Raw genomic sequence first — 9,776 nt, 5'->3', positions numbered from 1 at the left:
CGCTCCCTCCGCAGCATCTCGGTCTTCGTCGTCGAGAGGGAAACTTTAGAAGGAAAAATAAATCTTCGGCGAGGCGAGAGAGAGATGCGGGGAGGCGAGGGCCCCCGGCGGCGCCTCCTCCAGGTCTTGAGGGAATCCAGCCAGTCAAAACCCAGTGACTTGGAGCTGAAGTTACGAGATCCAACCGAGACTCGTATTCCAGGACCCTGAATACAGAAGTCTTCCCTTCCTAGAATAAAATGTAATGCAAAACGATGAAACGTCCTTATCATATATTTTAAATTCCACTAGTCATAACCGTCATTTGTACAGAACGAAAGGAATCAAAACGACCGGCTAGTAAGAACGAAGAACCCTACGGCTATTCTACTCGCATCCACCGTGGCCTCCTAGTCACCTGATGCTACGAGTTATTGCTGGAGTGAAATGCAGCATTTCCCTTCTCGCAATATTGCTGACCCGTCGCGCTGTACGACACGCGAGGGCGCTCTGGACGTCGGCGTGGGACGCGAGTGCCGAAGAGCGCCGCTGAAGCCAAGTCCTGGAGAAGGAGCTCAAAGTCATGACCGTTTCGTGTTCTTCAATCTCTCTCTCTCTCTTTCTCTCTCTCTCTCTCTCTCTCTCTCTCTCTCTCTCTCGGTCCTTTCTGCTCAGGGTGTATGCGTCTGTCTCGGCTCCACTGCCCTCCAACACTTTTTTCTTTTTCTTTTTGTTTTGCTTTTTTTTCTTCTTCTGTCTTTATCGCAGAGTCTGCCAAGAATGCGACAAGACGGAGTGGAAACAAGAGAATCGTGACTTATGGCCTTCCCGACCTGAAACACTGCGAGGGAAAGAAGTCTACGAGGAGATTCCTGTAGGTGTGTGTGTGTACGTGTGTGTGTGTGTGTGTGTGTGTGTGTGTGTGTGTGTGTGCGTGCGTGTGTGTGTGTGTGTGTGTGTGTGTGTGTGTGTGTGTGTGCGTGTGTGTGTGTGTGTGTGTGTGTTTGGCTTTCTCGTGCGTTGTCGATGCGTGTGTGTGTGTGTTTGTGTGTACGAGTGTGTGTGAGTACATGTTTGTGAGTGAGAAAGTGAGTGACTGGCCACGATGATGATAATGATGATGATGATGATGATGATGATGATGATACAATGATAATAATAATGATAGAAATAACGATAATGGTAATAATGCTAATGATAATAATAGAGACAATGGCTATGATAATGATGATGATGATAATAATAATAATGAAATGATCGATAACAATATTTATTACTATCACTGTTATAAAAATAACAAAAATAATGCTAATAATGAAAATAATACGAGACGTAATGGTAATGGTATGATAATATTGATAATGATGATGTTAATAATATCAATAAAAAATAACAACAGCAACAACAACAAGAATAACAACAACAACAAAAAGAATAATAGTAACAATGATAATGATAATAACAATAATAATAATTATGATGACAATAATAATAATAATAATAATAATAATAATAATAATAATAATAACAGTAATAATGATAATAGTAATAGTAATAATAATAATAATAATAATAACGAATAATGGTAAAAATAAAAATAAAAATATATAAAATATAATAGTGTGATGATAATAAAAATAATATCAATCAAGATAACAATAATAATAATAATAATGATACTAATAATAACAATTGTTATTACTATCAGCATTATTGCTATGATTATTACATTGATACTAATATTAGTAACAATTATAATAACATTGGTAATAATGATGGTGAAAATAATAGTAAAAACAACAACAGCAGTAATAATAATAATAATGATAATCATAAGAATAATAAACATAGTAATAATAATGATAATAATAATAATAATAATGATAATGATGATAATAATAACAATAATCATAAGAATAATAAAGATAGTAATAATGATAATAATAATAATGCTAATGCTAATAATAAATATGAGAATAAGAATAATGACAGTAATTAGAACGAAATAACAACAACAGTAATAATAATAGTAATGATAACAACAACAACAGCAGTAACACTAACAACAACTGCAACAATAACAATAACAATAATAACAACAGTGATAATAAAAGTGAGTGATGGTAATGATAATGAGTGATAATAACAATAATAATAATTCTAGTGATAATAATAATAACAATCATATTAATAGTAATAATAAAATTAATAATAACAACAATCACAATAATGATATTGAAAATGATAATAATAATAATACTAATACTAATGATAATAATAAAACAATACTAATGATAATAATAATAATAAAAAGAATAATAATGATAATAGCAACAATAATAATAAAAAACAATGATAATAATAATGTTAACAGTAATAACAATAATCTATTGTTAAATTAATAGCAATAATAATGATGAAGTAATGATAATGATGACTGTAAAAACAAAAATAATAATATTGACAATATGAACAATGATAGTAATAATAGAAATAACATAATGCTATCAATTTTAATAATGATAATGATAATGGTAATAATAATAATGATGGCAATAATAAGGATAATCATAATGATGATGATGATGATAATAAATGATAATAATAACAATTAGTAATTGCAATAACCATGACAGCAATAACAGCAATAATCATAGCAATTTCAAATATAATGATAGAAACAACAAAATATTATTGTTTTTTCTTATATCAATGACATGATAGAATTTTTAAATACGATAATATTAATAAAACGATGATGGCAATTTTAATGAGAATAACAAAATAGATGATTATGGTAATAATGATAATAAGGATATCGAGACTAGTGACAAAGATTAAGATAAAAATGGAAACAATAGCAATAATGACGATGGTGATGATGATGATGATTTTAGTGGTGATGATGATGATGATAATCGGTGTTCTGTGGCCGGAATGAAAGCTTATCTGAGGTGTATCGTGTTATTTATGTAGTCTCACCCATTGTTTTATACAGTATCGTGTGTGTTCTGTGTAGTTTCACCCATAAAAGCACCTTCAGTTTTCTGAAACGGCGACAGAAGTGAACCGTCGCTAGCTGATAAACATCTAGGAAGACTATGGCGACCGTTGGGTCCGTGACTGCCATTACTCTGACCTCGGGAGTGTTCAGAACAACAACTAAGTGCTCGTCTCTAAAGTCTTTACTCTCGACAGGGCGCAGCTGAACCCCCGACGCTCGGCTCCTCGCCCGCCCGCCCACAGGCGCCGCCCGTCAGGAGGTTCGGGTAGTTTTTTTCTCGTTTGATTGGCTGCGCTGCGCCCTGGTCGGGGTAACTCGCTTGTGGCTAGGTCTACTTGTGCTCTAGTAACTACTTAAGCTACATGAGTGATATTTTTTGTTTGTTATTATATATGTTTTCATCTACTTGATAATTTGTGTACCTAGGAAGTATTATGAATTCTACGCTTATTTATTGCCTTAAAACAATAACCAAGGTGTCTAACCGAGTCGGGGAGCGAACTCAGGGCGGCAAACGAACGTCTGTCCGGGGACGACGGGGACGCGAAGCACATCGAGGGCGGGAAGCAGCTACTGGCGCAGGCGGAGGCGAATTCGCTTTTGTGATTCTCTTCACGAGACGCTCGGGGCCTCGGAGCCTCGCCAGGCGCGGGGGGCCCGACGGAGGCTCGCCAGGCCGCCCAGGGCCCGACGGAGGCTCGCCAGGTCGCCCAGGGCCCGACGGAGGCTCGCCAGGTCGCCCAGGGCCCGACGGAGGCTCGCCAGGCCGCCCAGGGCCCGACGGAGGCTCGCCAGGTCGCCCAGGGCCCGACGGAGGCTCGCCAGGCCGCCCAGGGCCCGACGGAGGCTCGCCAGGCCGCCCAGGGCCCGACGGAGGCTCGTCGTCTTGGCAGGGTGTGTGGCGCGACGCGATAACGATTACTCACTGAGAAAAACACCGACTCGCAATAACACTGCTTGAAAAGAAGGAAGGAGCCCGAAGACGTGCGTCGCAGACCGATCATCTTCATCGCTCCGAAGACGGCTCCGGGATTCAGCTCCTGAGAGAGTGAACGCCGTCGAGACCCGTCACTTCTGCGTCTTCAACCGTTCGCGTGGTCCTGGCGGGGAACCCATCACGCGTACCGTCATTAAGTGTGCTTCATTTCCCTCTTCTCGCCTTGCAATTCCACTCGTATCCACGTGCCGTTATTGCTATTGTTATTTCTTCCGTGTCATTTTGCCGTTTTTATTCTTATTGCTATTGACCACGATATTGCAAGGTGCCCGTCTCTCGTTACCCATCATAGGTATTGCACTGCGCGTACTCCTATTATTGCTAGCTTGCATCTCTTCCTAAAGCATCTATACAGCACGACCCATTGCATCCCCCCCCCCCCCCGCTGGCATCTCCCTGTGGGCTCTGTCATTAGAAAGACAGCTCCCATTGTGTATGTGTATATGTGTATATATATATGTATATATATATGTATGTGTACACACACATACATATATATACAAATAATATATGTATAGATCTATATGCACACATACATACCTATACAGGTATACGTATATAAGTACACATATATATATGTGTGTGTGTGTGTGTGTTTCTGTGTATGTTTGTGTGTGTGTGTGTGTATGCATACACACAGAAGTGTCCGCCAGCTGGACTACCCCTCCCCCTCCTCCCTGGCGCCCCTCCCTCCCCTGGGCTCCACCCCGCCCCCGCTCTCCGGGCGGCGACCCGCGCCCGCACGACGAAGGCCGCGCCCGAGGGAAGCCCTACCGCGCCGCCGCTACCTTCGCCGCCGGGCTTAAGTCGGGTCAGGGGCCGCTCCGAGCGCTGGGTCCGAGCGTAAACCGGCCGCAGCGTCTTTGTTTACCTTTTAACGGATCTGCCAGCGCTTCGGTCTCCGAGTCATCCGGATAAGCGGAGCGAAGAACCGGCGAACCGATGTGGAAGAGCGATTTCTCAGACTGAAGAGCGGGATAATATCGTGACTTACGATACAATGAGACTCCAGAGCAGACCGTCCGTCAGCGCGCGTCCTCCGACCTGCACTCTCCACGCAGACGGGAGCCTTGCACAGGGTCCGTCTGAGCCTCTCAAAATACTGCAGGACGCATCCTTCTGCCGGTGGCCACGCGAGCCGCCCAAGCCTGCTGCGTCGCGAGCCACTGGGCGGGGGCGTGGGCGCGAGGGCGTGGGCGCGAGGAGCTCCTCCGGCGGCCCCCCCACTCGCGCCGCCTCAGGGGACTCGGGGGCGGGTCGTCGGGGCATCGCAAGTGGGTGTCTTCCTTCCCTGGCGAATATCCTTCCGGTGGCGAGGGCGATGCACGGTATGGCAATGTGAGGTAACTTGGTGCTCCTGTACTTTGTATGACGTGTCGGGGAACAGTCAAAACACACTCTTATCAACAAAAGCGTAAAGTAAACTCTCAGCAACAGATACAACAATTTGTTTCGAAGTCATAGTAATACTGATATTATGCTAAACACAGATATTCGATTTATGAAATACTTGAGTTTCTAGAAATTGTTTTGAGCACTTTCATATTATGTATGCAATGTCACGCGAAGCCTGTCCAGGAACAACATTTACCATCCCTTTCTACCTTCACGCATTTGATCTTACCCGAAAACTCCGTCAAAAGGAAAAAGTAACTCATTTTCATCGTCAGAACAAATAGTAGTTTGCTAACTGGCATGCCGTGCCAGGCGTCACTTTCCAGCCCGCTTTGGGACTATCTTCAGCTTCCAGATCTTCCGAAGATCATACGAAGAATTTTATACATACATACATACATACATGCACATTTGAACCCAAATAGGCTTGTATGTATATATATATTTGTGTATTCCTTTTGGTGGGTAGCTACTCCTTCATGCTTCCAGTCGATCTATCCAGCAGGTACACTCAGGACGTCTTGTGTGAACTACAGGCCTTCAAACACCTTTAGGGACTCCGTTATCACCTCGTCCTGCGAAAAAAAGATTAGGCAAGATTAGAGAACAGAAAAGCTTGCAACGGATTATCAGTTTGCATTGCGGAGGAGAAGTTTTCTTCCCTCGCGTCTTTGGTTAGGAAAGCAAATCAAATGGATCTTTACACAAACAGATGTTCCTATCAAGATCTGTATTTGTTCCCACCTTACGTAAAAATTTGACTCTATATTATGTATTCTGTATTCTGTTCACATAATACAGAACTCCATTTCTAGATAAACACCATAATCAATACGATTGTTAGAACAACAATACTAATAGGAAGACACTGCCACCATAGACACACTCCACCAAACCAAACACTTAGAGCTGGGTCTGTGTATGGTCCAGCAATAGCGTGAAGCTATAGAAGTTCCTGAAACTTTTAAGAAGGTCACGGCAGATGGCAGAATAAGGGCATATGAGTGTGCTCGCTGCCGTAGCCTCGCGCCAGTACTTTTTGTCACAAGATCTGTTTCTTTCCAGTGGACTGTAATTGTTATATTCTTTACAAGACAAATGGATGTTTAAAAAAAAAAATGTTATACTCCTATAGGCAGACACATATATCTGTGCATTATGTATACTCATACACACACGCATATGTATTTATGTATATATGTATAGTACATATATATATATATATATATATATATATATATATATATATATATGTATATACATATGAATATACTTACATAATTTCGTTTACATAAAAATGCGCAGTCATCTGAAAAGTGACAGCTTCATACTTTCTGTTTGTTGTATTCGGCTGTTCCTTCTTAATGCACACACACACACACACACACACACACACACACACACACATACACACACACACACACACACACACATACACACACACACACACACACACACACACACATATATATGTCGAGATCGTTATTGATTCGATATTGAAATACTTCATCCACTATTTTGGGTAACTGTCGTGATACCAGTCTTAAATACATCCATTCTTGCAATCACAGAAATCAGAGTCTACCTAAAGCCACGCAGGTATTTCATTTCCATATTCATTTCATATTCATTTCCATATTCACACATACATATATAGAAGTATAGATGCTTTCTTGATATAAATTAACTAGAACAAAGAACAAGAATCAGCAAAGATACTAAAAAGAAGAAAAGGAGGAACCCCAACATAAAATTTAATCTAAAATGCAGTCATAGAACTTTTAAAACATCGTTGGAAATTTACATGCAAAATTCCGCATTTTTGCCATCAGATGAGACGCACTTCCAGGATATATTTGGACAAACAACACCCGTTTCTCTCCTTATTTCCCTCTAAATCCTAAATCCTAAATCCAAGAATGGGAGAGTGACAGCACCCTTTATCTCCTTATTTCCCTCTAAATCCTAAATCCTAAATCCAAGATATATTTCGACAAACAACACCCGTTTCTCTCCTTCTTTCCCTCTAAATCCTAAATCCTAGCGTCAAGAATGGAAGAGTGACAACACACTTTCTCTCCTTATTTCCCTCTAAATCCTAAATCCTACGTCAAGAATGGAGAGAGTGACAACACACTTTCTCTCCTTATTTCCCTCTAAATCCTAAATCCTACGTCAAGAATGGAGAGAGTGACAACACACTTTCTCTCCATAATTCCCTCTAAATCCTAAATCCTAAATCCAAGAGTGGAAGAGTGACAGCACCCTTTCTCTCCTTATTTCCCTCTAAATCCTACATCCTAAATCCTAGCGTCAAGAATGGGAGAGTGACAGCACCCTTCCTCTCCTTATTTCCCTCTAAATCCTAAATCCTAGCGTCAAGAATGGAAGAGTGACAGCACCCTTTCTCTCCTTATTTCCCTCTAAATCCTACGTCAAGAATGGAAGATATATTTCGACAAACAACACCCGTTTCTCTCCTTATTTCCCTCTAAATCCTACGTCAAGAAGAGAAGAGTGACATCACCCGTTTCTCTCCTTATTCCCCCCTAAATCCTAAATCCTAAATCCAAGAATGGAAGAGTGACATCACCCTTTCTCTCCATATTTCCCTCTAAATCCTAAATCCTAAATCCAAGAATGGAAGAGTGACATCACCCTTTCTCTCCATATTTCCCTCTAAATCCTAAATCCTAAATCCAAGAATGGAAGAGTGACAGCACCTTTTCTCTCCTTATTTCCCTCTAAATCCTAAATCCAAGAATGGAAGAGTGACAGCACCCGTTTCTCTCCTTATTTCCCTCTAATTCCTAAATCCTAAATCCTAGCGTCAGGAATGGAAGAGTGACAACACACTTTCTCTCCTTATTTCCCTCTAAATCCTAAATCCTAAATCCAAGAATGGAAGAGTGACATCACCCTTTCTCTCCTTATTTCCCTCTAAATCCTAAATCCTAAATCCTAGCGTCTAGAATGGAACAGTGACAACACACTTTCTCTCCTTATTTCCCTCTAAATCCTAAATCCTAAATCCTAGCGTCTAGAATGGAACAGTGACAACACACTTTCTCTCCTTATTTCCCTCTAAATCCTAAATCCTAGCGTCAGGAATGGAAGAGTGAAAGCACCCTTCCTCTCCTTATTTCCCTCTAAATCCTAAATCCTAAATCCAAGAATGGAAGAATGACAGCACCCTTTCTCTCCATATTTCCCTCTAAATCCTAAATCCTAAATCCTAAATCCAAGAATGGGAGAGTGACAGCACCCTTTATCTCCTTATTTCCCTCTAAATCCTAAATCCTAAATCCAAGATATATTTCGACAAACAACACCCGTTTCTCTCCTTATTTCCCTCTAAATCCTAAATCCTAAATCCAAGAATGGAAGAGTGACATCACCCTTCCTCTCCTTATTTCCCTCTAAATCCTAAATCCTAAATCCAAGATATATTTCGACAAACAACACCCGTTTCTCTCCTTATTTCCCTCTAAATCCTAAATCCTAAATCCAAGAATGGAAGAGGGACAACACCCTTTCTCTCCTTATTTCCCTCTAAATCCTACGTCAAGAATGGGAGAGTGACATCACCCATTCTCTCCTTATTTCCCTCTAAATCCTAAATCCTAGCGTCAAGAATGGGAGAGTGACAACACCCTTTCTCTCCTTATTTCCCTCTAAATCCTAAATCCTAAATCCAAGATATATTTCGACAAACAACACCCGTTTCTCTCCTTATTTCCCTCTAAATCCTACGTCAAGAAGAGAAGAGTGACATCACCCATTCTCTCCTTATTTCCCTCTAAATCCTAAATCCTAGCGTCAAGAATGGGAGAGTGACAACACCCTTTCTCTCCTTATTCCCTTCTAAATCCTAAATCCTAAATCCAAGAATGGAAGAGTGACAACACCTTTTCTCTCCTTATTTCCATCTAAATCCTAAATCCTAGCGTCAGGAATGGAAGAGTGACAACACACTTTCTCTCCTTATTTCCTTCTAAATCCTAAATCCTAGCGTCAGGAATGGAAGAGTGACAACACACTTTCTCTCCTTATTTCCCTCTAAATCCTAAATCCTAGCGTCAGGAATGGAAGAGTGACAGCACCCGTTTCTCTCCATATTTCCCTCTAAATCCTAAATCCTAAATCCTAGCGTCAAGAATGGAAGAGTGACAGCACCCGTTTCTCTCCTTATTTCCCTCTAAATCCTAAATCCTAAATCCAAGAATGGAAGAGTGACAGCACCCGTTTCTCTCCTTATTTCCCTCTAAATCCTAAATCCTAAATCCTAGCGTCAGGAATGGAAGAGTGACAGCACCCGTTTCTCTCCTTATTTCCCTCTAAATCCTAAATCCAAGAATGGAAGAGTGACAGCTCCCTTTCTCTCCTTATTTCCCTCTAAAT

At 41.0% G+C, this 9,776-nt stretch overlaps 2 protein-coding genes across 4 annotated transcripts in view; one reads left to right on the top strand and one right to left on the bottom strand.

The window, feature by feature from the left end:
- Positions 1–426: 426 nt before the first annotated feature.
- Positions 427–3,898, top strand: LOC138866091 (protein piccolo-like). Its single transcript, XM_070137975.1, has 4 exons — positions 427–559; positions 748–853; positions 3,178–3,248; positions 3,603–3,898. The coding sequence occupies exons 1-4, from the start codon at positions 427–429 to the stop codon at positions 3,896–3,898; spliced, it is 606 nt and encodes a 201-aa protein (XP_069994076.1).
- Positions 3,899–4,679: 781 nt separating this feature from the next.
- LOC138866202 (Kv channel-interacting protein 4) overlaps positions 4,680–9,776 on the bottom strand; it is a 284,998-nt gene continuing 279,901 nt past the window's right edge. For all 3 annotated transcript variants that reach the window (XM_070138203.1, XM_070138204.1, XM_070138205.1), the window contains one exon: positions 4,680–5,950. In XM_070138203.1, the coding sequence (XP_069994304.1) occupies positions 5,906–5,950 (45 nt within the window). In that variant the 3' untranslated portion in view covers positions 4,680–5,905. The remainder of the gene's footprint in view (positions 5,951–9,776) is intronic.

This window comes from Penaeus vannamei, chromosome 24 (assembly GCF_042767895.1).
Source record: "Penaeus vannamei isolate JL-2024 chromosome 24, ASM4276789v1, whole genome shotgun sequence".
NCBI lineage: Eukaryota > Metazoa > Arthropoda > Malacostraca > Decapoda > Penaeidae > Penaeus > Penaeus vannamei.
This window is presented reverse-complemented; position numbering and strand designations above follow the sequence as displayed.

Coding starts and splice junctions, on each gene's coding strand:
- LOC138866091 (XM_070137975.1), top strand. CDS start 427: ATGCAGCATTTCCCTTCTCGCAATATTGCTGACCCGTCGCGCTGTACG. Junction 560..747: donor TCCTGGAGAAGGAGCTCAAA/GTCATGACCGTT, acceptor TCTTTATCGCAG/AGTCTGCCAAGAATGCGACA. Junction 3,249..3,602: donor CCGCCCGTCAGGAGGTTCGG/GTAGTTTTTTTC, acceptor TCTCTTCACGAG/ACGCTCGGGGCCTCGGAGCC.